Raw genomic sequence first — 20,802 nt, 5'->3', positions numbered from 1 at the left:
TCTTGTTACAACATGCAACACCTGCTCTAGTTCCAACTGTATGCTTGGAGAACCACACATCCCAATCTAACAGTAGAAAAATTCAACTGAAAGTTATTGAAATGAAAGGATCAGAAGACTTAGTGTTGAAAGTCTAAATCAGCTTTAAAGTCCTCAATATTTGGGATAGTGGGGGAAAGTTATTAGGCTTCCTGTTCTCTCAACTAGGAAAGGAAGTTAACAGCACCTATGTCTTAGGCTTATTATGGGATTAAATAAATATTGTGTGTACAAATGCATATAAAATGCAAAGCATATGCAAGTATTATTTGTGTAATATGTAGTGAACAGTCCCAGTTTCTACCACACTATCCCACTGTCCCTATAAGTCCCCTCATACACATCACACCTGTGTGTTAACTTAGAGTTTATACAATGTGGCCACTGTAGCTGCACATTCTATGGCAGCACCTCAGTCATCCTTCTATGCTACCAGATGACCCAAACACCTCCACCACCACCCCAGCCTCTCTGTGCAGGCTTTTGTGAGATTTGGGTTATTTAACAAAGCCACTAGCTACAAAAAGAGGGAAAGAGACACACTGAGAATAGGATGATTATGGGTAGAAGGAAATGGAAGTGAATCCTAAAAAAGCAGAAGGGTGATTGGAAAAGACCCCACCCAAATGAAGGGTAGATCATGTGATAGAACATGGTAAGAGAACTGAGTAAAGCCAGCCTGCTGTCTAGGTTGAGGAAGAGGAAAAAAGACAAGGCATCATAGCTGTCCACCACTGGGAAGGAATGAGTCAGAGAAGGCTAAGAGAGAAAACAACGTAAGCTATATAAAAGGCTTTCTTCATTCCTACCTTGGACACAGCTAGTTGAGAGTCATCTCTGTTCTCAAAGGCTAGGGAAGTCATGTAGACATGACCATATTAAAATGGCACATTCAATAAGTTCCGGTAAAGATTTTAAATCCCTTTGGCATGTCAAGGTGACCTGGTTACTGGGGCTCTCAAATGAATGAGAGAAAATGGTAAATTACCTGGGTTTGAGGCCTCATTTTCTTTTAGATTTCATAAACGTCATTTTGCAGATGCTGTTTAGAGTAGCTATTTCTCATTCAATTGATGTTAGGAACACCAATGTTCTATTATGAGAATTGGGGGAAAGAGGGACAGAATAATTGATTAAAGGGGATTAGCAGAGGGAACAAAGGAGTCCCCCTCCAACCTAACCTCACCTTCCCAACTATCACCCACACAGAAAACCCAACCACCCCATCATACCTCCTTGGAAAGACCTACTGTGCAGCTGTCTTCTTGACCAATCAACATGAAGAAAACAAATGAAGAAACAAGACACAACCATTTGTAAGGCTTAGAGTCTTAGACTTTTGTAGGGTAGTATTTTGATTCATGGAAACTTGAATCGAAGATTTTACAAATATTGGTGGAAAAAACTATCTTCACTCTACCCCTCCATATGTATGTAATCTAGTGCCAGTCCCTGAAAAGGCTGTTAAACTCTGCACAGACCACTTTATCATAATAGGCCCTTTTATCTGCTGCCAGAGAGCAACAAAAGAACTCTTGCATGTCTGCAGAGATTCTAGGATTACGTTAGGATGGATAATAGAAAGACAAATACTTACTAAAATACTGTCTGTTACTCCCAGAATCACTATAGCAATACCCAAGCCAAGCAGCAGAGAAAAGCCTTAACACACTATGCAATTCAGCTGCAACTCATCACTGCTGCTATAATTACAGGTACCTGCCTTCCTCCTCTCAGATCCGGGGATAAAAGCCTAGGGCTGAATTTGTATCTCAGCTGCACAGAAGCTGAAGGTAGTAGTCAATAAACCCATAGAGCTCTGCATTTGACAGACACGCTCTTATAGAATATACAGCTAACCTATTGTTCAACAGCTCTTCCACACTCAGATTTTTCAGGATTAAAAAAAAAAAAGAAAAAAAAGGAAAGAGGTGTTTTTGGATACTTCCTAAGTGCAAACACTTATTTAAGCCCCACAAGAATCCTATAAGTGAGGTGTTATTATCCTTAATTTTTAAATAAGAAAAGTGAGACACAAAGGTTGAGTAAATTGCCTTACGTTACACACCTTGCAAGTGATGGAACTGGCTCTGGAATCCCAATCATTCAGACCATAGTGTCCCTGCCTTTTCCAGATCAGTCTGGAGTCAGGCTCCCTGCAAAAACAGGCTATTAGGAATGGGTTGTGGCTCTCATAACCTGGAAACAACTCTTAAAAGCTGATGTGTGGCAATATTCAAAGAATTCTGCAACCACATCATTTTAAGGGGAAGCAGAGTGATTAGGATTTAAGATCCCACTGCAGATGTACCCATGTTTAGGTAAATCAGAAAATATTGAACTTAAAGGCAACCTAAAAGATTAAGAAGAGCACACCAGGGTATCTAGAGAAGGGATGTTTAGGACATGCAGAATCTCTAGAATGTCTGCATTGTTAAAATGAGATTGAAAATATTAGTGTTGAGGTTATACAGACTATTAAAGGATGGGGATAGTGTCCACCATGGAAATTTGCCTCTATGCATATGGAAGTCGCTCTCAGACACTGTTGCTACACTAACAGGGACCCACTTCTTTTTCTGAGCAGGCCAATGGATACCTCCTTCCAGTGATAATAGGCTCCTCTCAAATATAGAACTCAGATGATCACCTACAATTTCTCACTCTGTAGATCACAGCGTTATTCTGGCGTAAAGGCCCCAACCACACATTTTTATTCCATTTTACTAGGGATTTATGAAGCCTTAACATGTCTAGTTTAAAATATATATATAATCTCAAATAAATAGAACAAATAAATCTACTATTTAAGAGAATGCCCTTAAAAAAAAAAAACTGGGTAAACTAACCTAGCAAAAAACCCTGAGGAATTACCATTTCAAAATGTTAATTGTTATGTGGAAGTGGCTTTTGAAGTTCAATTTAATTTCCTGAAAGCCCCAAACATCTCTATTTCCCTACAGAAAATAATTAAGCATCAGGGATGATAATGTGATTAGCAAGTAAAACACCTGGAATTTGCTTAGCAAATCAGAAAGCAGAGGGAGGAGGGCTTTGAAACCATCGCTGGCCCTCCCCCACCCTACTTCATCATCAGTGCTGTGGGGCCTCAGCACTGGAAGCAGGCAGAGAGGGTCAGGCCTACCCTATAACTGCAGAGAAAGACCATGATATTTATATGTTACCTGTTTAATGGTCTACTGGATTCTGGTTGTCCATCTGGCCCCTCATGTTCTAAAAGGGCACACCACTGGCCTGAAAGACCTCACAAGACTTCTGTGGGGTCCAACCACCCTTGTGAGAATAGTAAAAGATCTACAAGTTTCTGATCTATATGAGCCTGAACCAATTAGAGAAATCAAGTACTCTATGGGCAAAATTAAATGATTGACTGATTATATTAACACTTATATATTCATGCTAGGCATGTCACTAAGCACTACATGTGTATTATATCTCTTTTAATCCCAAGAATAACTGTATATGGTGGATAATATTAATATTCCCATTTTACAGGTAAGGAAACTAAAACTTAGGAAGACTCAGCAACATGTGTCAATAATATAGCTCAAAGCAGCAGGGTCAAGTTCAAACTCTATGTCTCATGACCCTATAATAGAGGGACTGGTTAATAAACGATAAGCATCTATGCAATGGAAAGTCAGACACTGTTGAAAATTGCTAAATAAAAATATTTGATGACAGAAAAACATCCCAATAAACTACTGAGTAAAAAAAAAAAAAAAAAAAAAGCAACGAAGATGTACATTAAGATTCAAGGTTAAATCTCAAAAATGTCACTATGGTGAGGTAATAAGTGATATATACTTACAATTTTCTATATATGTTCTATTTTCTGCAATAAATAGGTGTTACTCTGATAAATCAACTAAAGCATTTTCTTTTAATGTTTTTTAGAAAGCTAGTAAATAGAAACAAAATAACATTTGTGGTTTGGACTCAATGTCATAATTATCAGAGGTTTTATTTTCATGTTTACACTTCTCTATATTCTCCAAATGTGCTACAAAGCATTACTTTATGACTACACACACACATGAAGTTTAAAACTAAGTTCCTTCCTAAAATGTTTAATTGGATGCCTGTGGCAGAGAATACCAGTGGTTCCTTCAATATTCACTCTCCACGTCTTCTATAGGAATAGACCCTGACATTTTCAGCTGTTCACATTTCCTGTAACAAGGCTATCACTCAGCTTCCTGTGTGTCCAGGGATAGCCATATGACTAAGTTCCTGCTAGTAGGATGTGAGGTAAAATGGTGTGTACAACATCCAGGACGTGTCTGTCAATCTTGCTGTTGGGAAGGTGCACGAGATCACTAGAGCTCCACTTTAGACCATGAGAAAGGTCACATCAGATGACAGATATATATGCTAGACTAGAGGACTGGAAACACTGTAGACCCCGGAAAGCTATAGATCTACTATATCATCCCTGGACTACCCAAATCTAGACTTGTGTGTGAAAGAGAAGTGAACATCTACCTTGTTTTGTTTTGATTTTCTAGAGAGTGGAGAGATATTTCTGTGATACGTCACTGAGTATAAATCCTAACTAATATAGTACTCACTTAAAATAATTTAGACTAGTTCTCCTCCTCTGTCTCTCAACCTGCCTCTGTCTGTCTGTGTATGTGTACACAAAAGAAATACATTAATGGCATCACTATGATTTGAGACAGGAGGCTCAGCTAAAGATTTCTGGGGTTGGGGCCAGTGGAGACAAGGAACACACATAGTACAGCCATCCTAATCTGATATTAACAATGGAATTTCAGAGTAAAACTTCAGTGGATCACAAGTCAGAGAAAGGTGCAAACAACATGTTTTAGAAACCCCTCCTTGTAGATGCAGCTAGATGTTTCTCTCCATCTTATAATACTTATTTACCTATTACTGTGTGGACTTGTCACATTGTTTTGTAATTTTCTTTTATTCAGCTACCTATACCTATAGAATATGAGATCCAATATGCAGAGACAATGTTCCTTTTACTTTCAAATTCTTAAATGTCCTAGAGCCTAGTACAGTATCTGGCATATGGTAATCAATTAAACATTTGTTAAATGAATGACCAAAAGAACGAATGGATAGATAATGAACTGGAGTACTGGTAGCTTGCACAGAGACACAAATATCATAGATATCTATCTCTCTATATATATCTATCTAGAGATATCTATCTAGAGATAGAGATAGAAAGATACATATTTATCTCTAGATAATATATACATGTATATATATATCTAGATAGATATTAGAAATATGCAATATATTACAAGATATATATATATATATTAGAGTGTATACTCTAAATATTAAAGGAAAGTAATTTCCATATATATTCATTTTGATGAATTATATCAACCTAAATGTAAATATCTTAAAGGTCAATAAGGTGGGATCTTCAATTCTAGCAAGGTATTGAAATTAAATATTGAAATAGAACCTATAGTATAGAATTGAAAAAAAACATACATCTTGTTGCCTATCAGTAAAAGCAGAACATCATTAGGAACCTTCATGTATTTTTTTAAATAATCAGCCATATCTTAGAGAAATGTTCATACTTACTGAAGCTTTAATTATATCTTCCCAATTATTATATTATGTCAACAATCAAAGAACTAGACGAGATACCAATGCTGAATAAATACTTGGTGAACTGAATTGCAATTTAAATTAAAAATTGGGTGAAAATTGAGAGTTGATAGAAAGTTTTCAGCATCCTCCTTACAACCACAGTATAAAGCATTATTTTATCTCCTTATAAACAATTTAATCATTCATTCTTGAAGAATAATTGGATTAAAGGAGAGGAAGAGAGATTACTTGTACTAAATAGGACTTTTTCTTATTAATACATAGTGATCCTTTTAATATTCAAGCTTAGTGGCCTTATAATATATACAGTACAGAAGAATGATAAACAAATTGGAGGGTTAAAATTCTCTCCACTTACAAAATATGGACTTAGAAACCTTAGCTAAGATTCTATCCTTGTTTGTATTTAAAATGCTGATGTAGTCTGGCTACCTGCTAAGAAATGAAAGACATACAAAATACAAAGAACTTTGAGAAATTCTCTTCCATTAATATTTACTTCTGGCTGTCAAGTTTAATAAAGTCAAAGGCTCCTACCTAAAGCCAATAAATGAGCATCCTTGAGTAAATGTAAATGTATTAATTTTTTCTCTATTGTGAACATTTCATATATCCTACATATTTATAATTTCATCCTACACAAATGGAGAGGTTGAAGGCATAGTAATTCTGGCATATATATGAATAAAACTTACTGTGAAATTCATGTCATGTAAAAGAATTTTTCATAATTTGTCTTCCAGATAACTGTATACTACTAGATATATTTTTCTGAAATTATATATTTACATGTTCTCAGTTGTTAAATCCCCTCTAAACTATTATAATTAAAAGAATTTAAAATATTTTAACACACATTGGTAAACATAGTTAAGCTCAATTAAAATATAAACTGAGGGATAGTAAACTTATTCTGATAATTTCTTCAATATTTATCTTAAAATTTTGATTAGCATGTGATTATGATGATTTGAATACATTACACTATCTAACCAATATAGTGTACTACTTTTAAATTGTACCATCAATAAGGTGTCTTCTGTACAGTCTGTATAAGTCTCCCAGAAGGCAAGTTAAATTAGGAAAATACACTTAATAAGCTGATGCTTTACCTAGTAGGCAATAAATATGGAAAATACTTAGATACCAATAATCTGGACAGATAAAGATATTATGTTTTTTTTAAATTTTTTTTACATTTATTTATTTTTGAGAGACAGAGAGAGAGCACAAGTGGGGGAGGGGCAGAGACAGAGAGGGAGACACAGAATCCAAAGCAGGATCCAGGCTCTGAGCTTTTAGCACAGACCCCAACGCGGGGCTCGAACTCACAAACCATGAGATCATGACCTGAGCCAAAGTCAGATGCTTAACCAATGGAGCCACCCAGGCGTCCCAAGATATTATAAGTTTTAATGCTAAAGTGGCATATATAATTATTGGCAATGCCTATCTTATCTTAAATAAAGATAAGAACATTCTGGTTTCATTTCAAACATTGTGTCTAGGTTTCAGCTTTTGGCTCCATGATCTAACAATGACCCAGATACTATAATCAGAGCAATGAAGCTGGAGGTAAGGGTGAGCATCATATTGTCCAAGAGGCTTGTAATGAACACCACCTAGGCTGGACTCTATTTTTAGCCTAGATCCTAGGCCATTTGCATGTATTCATGGCAACTGAGTCACTGTCCTCTCAACTAGACCAGCTGTCTACTAGAATTTTTTCTGATAGATTTTGGGGAAACAAGAATATAAATTGATTTATCAGGGGCTCTTTTGGTAGGAGGTTAAGAAGGAAAGTTCCCACAACTATACATCATCTTAGACATTATTTATAAAATAACACCTGTTTAAGGTCCCTTTGGGCTGGGGGCTCAGTTATGTGAGTATGAATATTCTAAATGCTTGGATTTTAAAGAATCAGTCGGCTCTTCAGTGGTATGCTGAGAGCCCAACACTATATATGGTGTGAGGAATAACAAAATATCTAAGGCACAACACTTATCTACAAGATTTACTCATTGTTTTACACAGTCTAGTCATGATTATTAACTGTCAATCCAGAAAACTGATACATCTGCCCATTATAAACAGAGGAATTGTAAATTTTAAGTTCAAAACTCTTTGGAGTATCTAGCTCCATAAGTTATTTTCAACCAGCCTGGGAGTTTTGTTTCTTAGGAATTTTCTGAAAAAGAAAAAGAAAAAGGAAAAAGAAAAAAGAAAAAAGAAGAAGGCAAAAAGCAAAGGAACTACAACTATGCAGTTGTGAAAAATGAAATATTTTAATCCATAAAATACCTAGGTTTAGGAACCAGGAATCTAAATTATTTAAAGCTCCTTCCATTCTGAGTAAAACAAGATGTGGGAGCCATTGATTTGATCAAAGTTTGCTGCCAATGCTTAAATTTATCTTACAGGATCCCTACCTAGAAACAGACCCTTTGGAGGAAGCAAAACTTGGCCCAGAGCTTAAAGGACAGTCGAGGTATGGCATAGCAAAATGACGAGAAATGTATCTTGGGGTACATTTCTGTAGCTGAAGATGAGTGATTTGAACGTTACCCCTGATCTCCAGGAAGGCTTCCTGAGGGATCAACATAGAATCTCAGGACAGCTCTGTCCTTCACCCCCTGGAGGCAAGAACTCAACTAATCTTTACCTATTGCACCATTAGCTCTGGTATGGTAGGAGGCTGCTTCTAGGAAACCCCAAGACTTAAAATAGGAAAGTGTTTCTCAACCTGTATTTCATCCCTTCCTCCTATAGATTGTCATAAAAATCTTGAGACTGTCTCTCCTTCATCCTACTCTTGACGGCTGGGAATCACTGATGCAAAACCTCATCATCCTCAACATCCAAGAAATTTTCCTAATAAATTTTATATTTTGAAGTTTTGAAAACTTTTAAAAAATTCCAAATATAAATGTGTATTATAAAACTTTCCCAAATGGTTCCCTGGATTCTCTAATGTGGCTGTCGGGGGAGAAGGAGGCATCTTCATCTCTATCTCTATCCACTTCTATGCTGAGACCTCAACACTGGGTTAGATCTGGGGGGAAAAAGAGCCCAAGGAAGTCAGAAACACCTTGAGAAAGATGGTGAAGTTAGTGATGTAAGGGTGGCACCAAAGTCTATCTTATGCCTTAAAGAGTAAGCCCCAGAAAGACTGCCTAACACAGCTCCTTGATAAAGATGCCAGTGTAATCATAGAAAAGTCCTACTTATCTATCCCAAACAATTGTAACAAATCCGAGTGTTTATGGAACTTTCTTGAATCAACATAAATGGATCAAGTACAGTCACTTGTGTGACTTGAAATACAAAACTTCACTAACAGCCAGCAGTTCATCATGGGCAAATGGATGAATGAAGTATATAGGAAATCAGATAGAGCTTTCCAGAAAATGTTTGTGAATACAAACTAGAAAAACTATGCAGTTGCGAAAAATGCTAAACTGAAGGACCTAGCATTGTTTCTTTGCTTATTATTTTTTGTTTTAGCTGTAATTTAGCTGTAATTCCTACTTGTGTTCTGGATATTGGATAATGCCAATCAAACTCCTGATGTTATAGAAGAAACAGAAACTATTGAGTTGCTTTTCTATAAAACCACCAACTCAGAAAATGTTTGTTCTATTAGATAATAAATCCTTTTCAATGTGTTTGTAATAACTTCCAGTGCATTCTGAAGAAGAGTATTTGAGAGTAATTTAGAAAAGACAGACTATCTTAAATGTTTATGTACAGTTTAAGAGGCTGAATATACATGAAATTAACAAACATTACTTTGTTTCACACATATATAGTAAATAAACAATTACACTTTCAATTACAAAAGTCCTTTTCTGCTTTTAAGTTTGGAGTTCTATACATTTTCCTATTAATTATAATATTATCCTTGGAAGATAGACACATAGCAAACAATACCCATTCTATAGAAATGGAAGTCAAGGCTCAGTGGAATTTAATTATTTGTCCTAATTTATGATCACTAGATGACAAAGTCAAGAGTAAAATTCATAACTCAAACAACTAAATTCAGAGTCTTAGGTCCTGAGTTCATGTAGAATTGGAAAATATTACTAACAATAAATCTATTCTATGAAAATTGTTTTTAATTTTAACTTAAATTTTAATTCTGATTTGAAATTTTATATAATCATTATATAATGTTTTTATTATATAAACTATAATTACATATATATGTATATATATATATAATGCTTCAAGTAATGGAGATAGACATTATCTACATAAAACATTGAAAGTTTTCTTGAAGGCAATTTATTTTTATTCCCCCATGAAGCTAACAGTACTCGTATTAAATTTTCCACCAATGCATTTTTCTTTAGATTAACTAGAAACTTTTCCTTGCTTAATCATGGGATACGGCCATATGTTACAAGGACATTCCTTTATTTCATTTCAGGATTTTGCTTCAGAGGTATCTGTGATCCCAGACCAAGAACTTCTTAAAGGCTTCAATGATCAAGGACGAGGATGGGTCTCTTGCTTTCATTTCAGTAAGACAGAGAAGAGAGATCTACTTATTCTTCATAAAACACAAACAGCAGACTGAAAGACCACTTGACTGCTTGCTGTACACTAAGTAAATCTCATCCTTTCACCTTCAATGGTTTTCCAGAGGCTACATACAGGAGTCCAAATCCTACAACCTAAACATTAAAACTTTGAAAAAGCAAGGCTTTATCTACCTTCCATATAGAAAAATAGATAGCAGAATAGAACTAGTCCATTCCCTGTTCCAGGGCTCACCTTCTTAATTTCTGACAAAATTCCTTTTCTTGTGCTTAGTATTTTGCCAATGACACATCTCCCCACCCCACCCCCACCTTCCCTATCACACAATTTTTTATAGGCCCCAGCCAGAGTCCTTATTTTCTATAAAAAATTCAAACTCACAATAATCTCCTTTAACTAACTATTGTATATATTTTCTGCACCTCTCTCTCTCTCTCTCTCTCTCTCTCTCTCTCTCTCTCTCCATACATATTTTTTTCTTTAATTGGACTACAAACTCCTTGAGGCAGAAGCTGGGTCTTAGATTTCTAGTTCCCTGATACATAATATGTACTCAATTACTGTTTATTATATGAATGAAAGTGGTTAAAGCATTGGACATGGGGAGAAAGAGGATCTTGGCAGACACAGGAGAGGGGAATTGAGAGAGCCAAAAAAGGAGAAAAAGAGAAAAGGGATAATCTATGAGATAATGTGCTATGAAAGAAGAGGTGAAGAAAACAAAGTAGGCAAATGTCTAGGGGAGCTATCAGAATCAGTGGCTCTTCCTAAAGTTGATACAAAGCACAGAGAATCAGAGGCTACACTGAAAAAATATCATAATTCACTGAAAAACATCACTAAACTGGCAGTCAGAATATTCATGTTTTGTGTAAAATATGACACTAATTATCTATGGAGCAAGCTATTTAACTGCTCTTGGCAATTCATCGCTAAGCTTATATACTAGACTTGATGACATCTAAAGCCCCCTTTGGTTTAGATATTATGGGATTCTATAGTTTTCCTTCATCCCCCCCAAAAAAGGAGGGGACAGGATTAAAAAGACAACATAAAATATCAAATCCTATGACTATATTGAGAATTTCTTTATTACCTCTGTAGTTTCTCTACTATAGACAAGGTTTGTTTAAAAATAAAAAACAAAAAACTACCAATGATTAAACTTTAAACAAAAAGTTAAATTCGTTCTGGGCAAGGAGGGTGGCCTCCATTAAAAGTTAAGATAAACTGAATACAGACGCATCAGCTGGCAAAAAGAAGGGCAATATTAAAATGACAACATAAAATAGATCAAATACCTATGACTTTACTGAAGCAGAAAATTTCTTTAATATTTGTTTTGCTTATTTGATCATTTAATTGAGCAATACTCCCATCCTGATAGGTTAAGGACTCAGAGTAAGACTGAGATGGAGATTGAAATGGGAATTAGAGGTAACATCTTACAAATACTTGCTCTAGTTCAATGACAGAAAAGTAGTTTGTTGATGTAAAAGGGTAAAGGCAAAGCATTTAAAGATCCATTTGATTGGAAAGAGGTATGTCGATGTAAGAATATCACTGACATCTCATCTGAAATAATCACATATGCTCAGAGATTTGGACAAATACAAGCAAAAAGATCAATTTAAAAAGCACTGAGATGTCTGCTGTGAATCTAGGAAAGACTGTGTATCAAATGGCATTTGATTTCGGTTTTCTCAGCCTCCCCCTCACATCAGTGCTAATCACTCTGCACTCCCTTAGGCACCGGGTATTCTCTTTTGTATCTGAGTATCTCTGTCACAGACAGAATCGATCAATCTAATAAACTCATCCTAACTTTACAGTCTAGGGACTATGTGCTCTCCCTTCCAGAATATACTTGTCTTACAACAAGGCCACGGAAGAGGGCAGATGTGTAACCAAAAGGAAAGATGGAGAGGATTACATGTATCAGTGGGGAAAAGATCTGAAAGCCACAACCTCCCCAGACTCTTTCAGATCTTCACACATAACCCCTGCTGTCTAGTGACCTGGCTCTCCATTAAATTCAAAGAAGCATGTTGAGTTTTTGGTTAAGAAAGTGAATGGTTTAAATCAATCTATAATCAAATACTATATTTGAATGGTGCCATAAATGCAGAGGAGTGCCAAAAGCCCAAATATAAAAATAACATGAAAAATAAAATAAAAAAAACTTGCAGAAAGATTTTAAAGGTCTCCTCTAATCTCCCACTCACATTGGTTTTATCAGATAAGCTAATTGTTGCTTGAAAATACAACAATATGAAATGTTTGGCCCTAAAGGTGTGAGGCAAGAGACAAATAAGCATTACTTGTGGGGGGATCAAGGGAGAGTTAAATAAAGTATGTGTTCCTTAGAGAACATGCAGAATGTGAGGTGGGCTGGAGGGTGAAAACTGGTGACCTCTGGGCTACTTGCTGTTTCGATTTCATCAACTCAGAATTTTTTAAACAATTTTTAAAATTGTGTGCAATGAAAATCTCACAGATTTTTATATGAAAACATAGGTTTCAGGTTTTTCTGGAATAATCAAAGGAATGGACAGCTTTGAGTAGACAATTCCACAAGGAAAGAAACAGTTACAGAGGTGAACAATCTTATAATGGACTGAGGCTTGACTTTTACCCTGGGACTGGCTGTCCTTTAGTGTTGCCAGTGTAAAGCAGGGAACTGCACTTTTTCTGGGGCAGAAGGGACCTGAATGGAATAAAGTATGGTAACCTGAATGCAGAATTTTCAGTAGGAAAAAAAAAGGAGGGGACAGGATTAAAAAGACAACATAAAATATCAAATACCTATGACTATATTGAGAATTTCTTTATTACCTCTGTAGTTTCTCTACTATAGACAAAGTTTGTTTAAAAATAAAAAACAAAAAACTACCAATGATGAAACTTTAAACAAAAGGTTAAATTCGTTCTTTTCCGTTACAGAAAAGAAAGAATTCATCAACACTTACCCTCAACACCCTATATACTATCAAAGAATTTTAAATGTCTTCTGCATTTGAAATAAGAGGCATATAATTCAGCTTATTAGCTCAGCTCTCAAAAATATTTCCTTATTGAAACTTGCTCCTAAGCCTAGGTTCACATATATGATGAAGATCCAAAGAAAGCTTATTTAACCTACATTAAATCTTGATAATGCATTAATGAGTCTTTTAAAGGGATAATTTTAATTCCCCAATCTTCAACCATAAAGACTATATAGTGCTAATCTGCCTTGCCCTTTCGATTAAACTTGTTAAGGGCATTCTATTTAGTCAGCACCCGGAATGGGCCATTAAAATTCTTGTTCTGTAAGAGTTGTGTTCAGTGCTCTGTTGTTTTAAATTCCATTAAATCCAAATGGTCTTTATCGCCCCATGACCACCGTGACTTCAATCAGCCAATTTAATTACCTTACAAAATTGTCAGCAGAAGCAGCAAAGAAAAACAGGAAGGCCTATGACGTTATCAGATTGAAATCTTCCTCTTTGGTGTTTAATCTAGACCAGTCAATAACGATGATGTGCACCTATTTCCTTTTCTTTCAGGGGCTTTTGACCTTTTCATGCTAAGATTTAGGGGGTAAGATTCATTTGAAGCATTTCCAGTTCCTTGATAACTGGACTATAAATTGAAAGCCCACAGAAGATAATGTTTCACTACCCAAACAAGACAATCAACAATTCCATTTCAATACATCAGACCACTCTACTGGGGAAGACCTAGGGTCTCCCACAAACCCCAGGTATTATGGATGCAGTGGACTAATGATTTAAGTATAGTGCAGTTGAAAAACAGTCAACTGCTTTCTACTCTGATGTCTGAAAATGGACATCAACAATTTTCAGGGAACAAATGTAATTGGAGCCACGATAACACAGTAAAATCTTAACAACAGAAAGAGAAAATGAATTCCTCTCACTTGAATTTCTACTACAAAAGGGCAAAGCATTTTCTGTATCCGAAATTTTGACAATTAAAAGATAATAAAAAATTATGCCATCTTTATCATAGGCAACACGTTATTTAATGGTGAATAGGGTTGAAAAGGCTCTGATAATCAATGATACATCTTATGTTTGGTCTATAGTATGTTCCTCCTTTGTGTGGGAGCAATTCACATTAACTTTCCTGTGCTGAGTAAATGTTGAAACAGTGTCATTTGAGAATTCAGGGAATGAACACACTGCAATAATCACTTGAATTAAACTACAAAGCAGAAAGTGTCTGTCTGAAGAAATGTCTACTGACATATAAACTGCTGTTCACTGCTGAAAGACAACCTCACAAAGCCTAAAAATGTGAGTTCCATGTGTCTAGGTGGAGAAGGGGTGCTATTTCTAAAGGACGAAAAGATCATTTTTCAAAGTCGTTTCCTGAAATGAGTGTGCCTCTGTTGATGGATCACATCAGAGTTAGTCTTTGAAGCTTTAAGAATAAGTGAGAACTTATGTGAAAAACAGATTTTTTTAGTGGCCGTTGTGTTGGCAATTCTTGGAAAGATTTCCCTCCCCTGCTTTCCAGAGCTCAGCTGAGCAGGTGTTCGGGCTTTATCTATTTCAGACAGTAGCCGCTATTACTCCCCCATCCCCGCCTCTCAAGAGCCAGTTTTCCTGCTTCCAGATGTAAGGCCACTCCTCCCTCCCGCCCATCTCACCTCCCAAAGGAAGACAAATCTCTTTCAAAGAACTTGTAGACAGGGGCAGCTTCTAAGCTCAGTCAATTCACTCACTCCCTTGATGTTGTAGTACATCTGCTACTAATTATTATATCTAGGAGCACTCGAGATGTCCAGCAAATAGGGGGATTTCCATAGGGACTCTTTCCACTCCTCCTCACGTTGTGGGTTTTATTATCTGAGCTGTCCCTGACCTAGTAGTCCTCACCTTCTGCCTGTGTGCTGGGAGGTGACTACGTGCTGCGCCATGGAGCAGTGGCTAGTGCGCAGTAGCAAGGAGGTCAGAGCGCATCGGAGGGAAGACCTTGCCTGTGAAGCCTTTAAAGAAAGCCACTCTACTGACATGCTTAAAAGAAAAGCTAGGTCGAAACATCTGAAGGAAAGAAATGGCCTATATCACATGCTTAGCTCCTCCAACATGACTAGCTTGGAGAAGCTGCCCAAGAGTCTGGGAGAAAGTTTGGGTTAATGTCCGAGCAAAGACATGCCTGGAGTTCTAAATGCCAATTCAGATAAGCACTGAAAAATAATTCGACCTCAAAGATTGGAAACAAGTGGTATCTTGAGGAGTGACCACTTAGCAAAGATGCCAAAGCCTCCCAAACTACAAAAGGGACTGCTAGCCCAGTACCAGTAGCGTCCCGAGCCCCAACAGAGCTACTTTCTACCCCCATGCTGTCCCAGAAGCAGGGGTCAGAGCAGAACAGGAAGAGAGGGAGGCTACTGTAACAAAAGCAATGTTCACGTACCGAGAGCTGCAGTAGTTTAGAAGGGAGACTATTGGGGGCCACACCCCCGCAAATGGAAAGACGGAAAGATCCTGCCTTTGCCCTCACCAACTGCAAACAAAGCGAGCACGCAGCTGCGGAGACACAAAGGTGCCTCATTTACATAGAGGAAACCTACTGTGCCTGGGGAGAGGCCCGGCTGGAGGCTTCTCAGGCACCTGGAAAAGCTGGCTCTGAGAATGACTGATGTGACCTGGAGTGGGGAAACAGTCTCTGACCGTCCAGTATCTACTTTGTCCCCTGACTTTGTCTCCCTAGGTGAGCGTTGCCAGGATCAAAGACAGGAAACAGCCATCCACTTTGGAGTTAACTTTTAGCTGACCATAGATAGGTCCTTTCCCTCATTGCCCTGAGCTATCTTAAAGCTGAAGGAAAGCACCCTAGGGTCAGCGCTCCAGAGACCCTCTCTCGGAGATGTTTGCTTCCCGCGAAGAGGAGCAGGCCCGGGTGTGAAGCTCAGTGAGAGCCAGTAAGGGTGGGAGGGGTGTCCCCGGACAGAGGCGCTCCTGGGCATAGCTACGTAAGTTTTCTTGGCCACGAGAGAGGAGTCACTGTGCCAAAGTGTTGCTTGCTTCACGAGAGTGCATTTGCCAGCATGTGTGTACGTGTGTATGAGAGAGAGAGAGAGAGAGAGAGAGAGAGAGAGAGAGGGCGCTTTTTGTACCCGTTAGACCTTCAGCAACTCAGCAAAGGTCAGCACCTTGTGCTGACAGCTCCCCAATCCACAGACTTTGATAGGAGGGCTCAGGGTCAGGGTCGAGTTACAGCCCTTGGGCAGGGGTGTGTGTGTGGTGCGGCAGGAGGTTGTTAGGGGGAGTAAGGACAGCGTAGAGCCCTTGAGGGTGGTTTTCCACCACCAACTGGAAGGGGGGCTGGGGCAGCCTCCTGGTCACATTCAGCAGTTGCCATGGCACCCAGGCAGAGTTTCTGGGTGGTTGGCAGCTCCTAGTCAACCAGTTGGTTGGGGAGGTGGGGAAGGGACTGGTTGCCACCTCTTCAGCAGAGACAGTGCTTCTCACCCACACCTGGCAGGCCACTGCCCAGAAACCCCAAACCCTACTCTTACAAGGCACAAGGCTAAAGATGAGGCTCTGGTTGGCCCTTTGAATCAAAGTTGAAAATAACCTTACTCAAGAGTGGCTTATACACACTCAACCAGCCATCCAGTCCACTCAAAACATGTTTTCCCCAGGAGAAAATAAAACTCCCACCAATGCATCAAATAGCCCAAGCAGGGAAATAGTCCAATGATTACAATATACACAGTCCTTCCCCATAACTCAGGTGGATAGCAGAGAAAACCAATCTCCACGTGGAAGATGTTTGAAGTTAATGGAGAAAATAACAGGTTATCTAGAAACTGGGCCATTGGTTTAGGGTATCTAGGCACTGGTGAGAAGGTCTTTGCCTACTCTCCTATTTCTTAAGGACATTCTTAGTAAGCATTGGTCTAGGAAAATATATTTTTGTGTGTGTGTCAGCTCTTTTGGAGAGCTGTTACACACTCTGCTACAGTCGCCAAGATTTTTAATATGAAGATATGAAATGATCAGCGAATGTAACAATCTAATGATTCAGCAAATATTGTGCTGCAAGACCAGAGGAGCAATAATTAAATCTTTTGAGTACTGGTGGCAGTTTTTCGGCTCCAAGTCTTCTTTTTTTTTTTTTTTTTTTCCCACCCAGTCCACAAGCAAACACACTAAGGCACACTCGTTCACAAACACGTTTCAGAAGATACCTCAGTATTCCAAATAAGTAGGTTGTCCTACTCAAAATATTGGGCAAAACTACCATACCGTAGCATTTGCCATGCTTGAAGGAGAACAGCTGAACACACACACACATTTCCAATGATACAGAGACCTGTTTAATCTCATCGAAAGAAACAAGCATTCCTGTGGACTCTTGTTGCTAAGAGCAACGTGCTTAAGTACCATCTAAAGGCATGAAGCAAAAAAAAAAAAAAAGCAAAAAAACAAAAAACAAAAAAAACAAAACAAAACTGCAACAGTTGGAATTTGGATATAACCTGTTGTCTGTCTTTGTCATTACCAGCCTTCTGGACTCCAGGTGTTTATGTGTTGGATAAGGGAAGGGGAGACTAAGATTCCTTTTTTTTATTATGTGAAAAGCATTCCTATCCTGGCAATGCAAAGCCCAAGAGAGATGATAGATTTTATCATTATAGAAAAAGCACATGGGAAAAAGGAAAGAGAGAAGATGCTGTTGACATAATAGGAGATGCAGGCAATCAGTCTGATTTAAATTTGACTGACTTAATGTATCTGCTTTTATCTCAGAGACACATACTCAGGATTATATGGTTTCTTGCACTCTTTGGTCTAAATCCACTTGAACTGTCAAAGGAGGCTCGCGCTGTGGGAGCGTTTACTCAGTTGGTTTTCTCCTCTCTCACTCCCATCTACTTAAGGGAACTTTCCCTGACTAGTCCTGCTCCTCCTAAAACTCCATTGGACATTCACAGCAGCTGAGCGTTGCCCACGCTTCATTTCCTCCAAGCAAATCTCCTGACCAGCGTTTTCACAGGAATCCCACGTTTAGATTTTCCTTCGAGCTCTAAAAGAACCCTGATTCCGTAGGAAAGCAATAGATTCCCCTAATATATAACTGCCACTCGACTCTTTTATCATGCCACGATGAAATAAAGACGCACACTCAGACTCCCGCACACAACTACTCTCCGCCCCAATCACCACTGTTAATCATTCATTAGATCAGGACTCTAAGAAAGCTGGGAGAGGAGGGCTCACAAGTTAAAAACAAACAGAACCCTTTCTTAGGATGCTATTTTACTTCGGCTAAGCAGCAGCCTCCTCTTGCTAAACAGAGCCTACTACCTTACAACAACATTTTTACAAGCGCCGTTTCCCCAGAAAAGGCAACCAAGGACTGGAGAGCGGTGAAATTAGCCTAAAAGGCTCTCTGATGACAAAAGAAATCAAAAGGGTGAGCTCCTTCCACTCGCGGACCTGTCCGGGTCCCCGACCGAAGCGGACAGACGCCAACTTGCCAAAGAGTTACCAGGTACTGACTCGTCTGCCCCGCAAGCTGAGAGGCGTGCAGCCCCAGCGCGAACGGTCAGTCCGCCAAGCCCCGGAAGACTCCCGCGGAGACAGGCGGGCGCGACCGCCGGCTGTGCCCCCAGCGTCACTACCATCTCAGGCTACGGGGTGGAGGTAATGCAGCGACCACTACCACACACTGGCTCTCACTTCATCCTCCCGTGGCTATTTTTTTTTTTTTTTTAATAAAAGAAGGAAAAAAGGAAACGAAACGGAAAGCACAAGCGGTTCTTTAAAACCCCGGGAGGCTATGGAGCAGCGAACAGGTCGGAATACGTTGAGCCCACCCGCCTGTAAGAGGGAACCCGCCTGTTTACATCCGGCTGCCTCGGAGCCGGAGACCAGGCAATGGAGAGGAATGGGGGATCTTACCAAATCTTAATACATGTGTGGTTCCTTGGGAATATCCAATCCACAGTAAGCAGAGCAGGAGTTTAATGGTGCGCCTGAAGACTGGATTACTTAGAATCGGGGAAATAATCTTCATGGTGTTTCTGTGTCCACACGCGCGGCTCCCACTTCCCCGATCTAGCGTTAGGCTCCCGGTTCGGGTAGGAATGAGGATGCGTCGAGTGGTGGCCGCAGACACGATCACGGCATGGTCACAGAGAGGAAGGAGTCTCCGCTTCCCAAACCCATTAGCAATCGCTGCATGTTCTTCACTCACTGCGCCAAGGAGCAACCTTCCACTGCAAGGGATGGTGGGACATCCATGTTAGTCGGGGAGCATCCGGGAGAAATCCAGCACGCACACCCACAATGTCCGGCCGCGCGAGCCTGGGGAAGCAAAGGAGGAGGAAATCAATGGGAAATCCAGCCTTGGAAACCGCCGAGCGTCGGTGGCGAGCCACAGTCCCAGCACAAAAGGCGCTTTGCTCGCAAAGGTTTTGCCAGGCCCTATTCTACTGCACTGCTGCACAGCTTCTGACGTGAAGCCAAGATTAAGTGAGAAAAATTGAGATAGCTGCTTGCCTCTTAAGGCTCCCTGCCAGTGAGCTTCCCAATATCTCTTATGCAACCGATCTCATCGCCCGCTTTGAGTTTCAAGAAAGAAGTTGGATTTATTTACATGGGGAAAGTGCTTTTATTTTCCATAAGAGTCTTTGCTAAGAGAGTGGTGTATGCAAGCAGACTTCGTACAATCAACTGATGAATTTTAATAAATGACAAGCTAAATCAAAGTCACTTTGCCTAGGAGTTGTAAAAAAAAAAAAAGGAAGTGGTCTAAGCAGAAGAATTTACTGCAAATGTAACCTGTGTTTAGGTTGAAACAAGGTCTTGTTTATATTCTTAATTTTTTTTTTCCCCCAGGAGTGAATACAGATTGGAGTGCAATTGCAGAAGTTAAGATAGTCTTTAAAAACTTGAGTGGACATTCCTTGATTACTACTCAGGAATAAAAAACAGACTTCAAGTGGTCTTTTAGAAGGAAAAGTGTTGAATTAAAATGAAGGATTCCTATTTTCCCACCCATATTCTTAGCTCATCTAAAATAATTGTGCATGTATACAAAGACAATGATATTTAAGTTGGTATAACTCTTAAGGCTTCAATAACCTACACTCGAATTTCTTCTCATTTTAGGTTTTTGAATATGTTTTTCTTTCAGAGGCAGAATATGGGATCACAGTTTGGGCAACATTGAGTATCAATTAGTCTAAAAATGCCTTATTGTCTAGTGTTCTACTTAGAGTCTTTAGGCAGTGACTGTCTTGGCTTTGAAATTTATTTTTTTTAAGTACAGAAATACATATTCTTTTAACATGAAAATACATTTTACTGCTGAAATAGGTAATATGCTGTACTCCAGACATAGAAATAAAACCAGCCAATCCTAATATTTTACATTAGCAAGTGAAACCCAGATGGTTAGTAATAAATATATTATTATATATTAATATTTTTAAGTGGTCAAGTAGCACAAAAGGCAAAGTGCTGGACCTGTATTTTAAAATAATTGTTTTTTCACAACCAACTAACAGGGCATAGGTTAAACCTTATGAAAAAATTATAAGATTATACCTTATTTGAAGAATAT

At 38.7% G+C, this 20,802-nt stretch overlaps 1 protein-coding gene across 1 annotated transcript in view; it reads right to left on the bottom strand.

Moving 5' to 3' along the window:
* GRIK2 (glutamate ionotropic receptor kainate type subunit 2) overlaps positions 1 to 19,251 on the bottom strand; it is a 652,272-nt gene extending 633,021 nt beyond the window's left edge. The window contains exon 1 of the mRNA XM_047859025.1: positions 19,137 to 19,251. Coding sequence (XP_047714981.1) covers positions 19,137 to 19,251 — 115 coding nt within the window. The remainder of the gene's footprint in view (positions 1 to 19,136) is intronic.
* Positions 19,252 to 20,802: the final 1,551 nt, after the last annotated feature.

The sequence above is a fragment of the Prionailurus viverrinus genome, chromosome B2 (assembly GCF_022837055.1).
Source record: "Prionailurus viverrinus isolate Anna chromosome B2, UM_Priviv_1.0, whole genome shotgun sequence".
Taxonomy (NCBI): domain Eukaryota; kingdom Metazoa; phylum Chordata; class Mammalia; order Carnivora; family Felidae; genus Prionailurus; species Prionailurus viverrinus.
The sequence above is the reverse complement of the archived record's forward strand: the minus strand, read 5'-3'. Positions and strand labels throughout refer to the sequence as shown.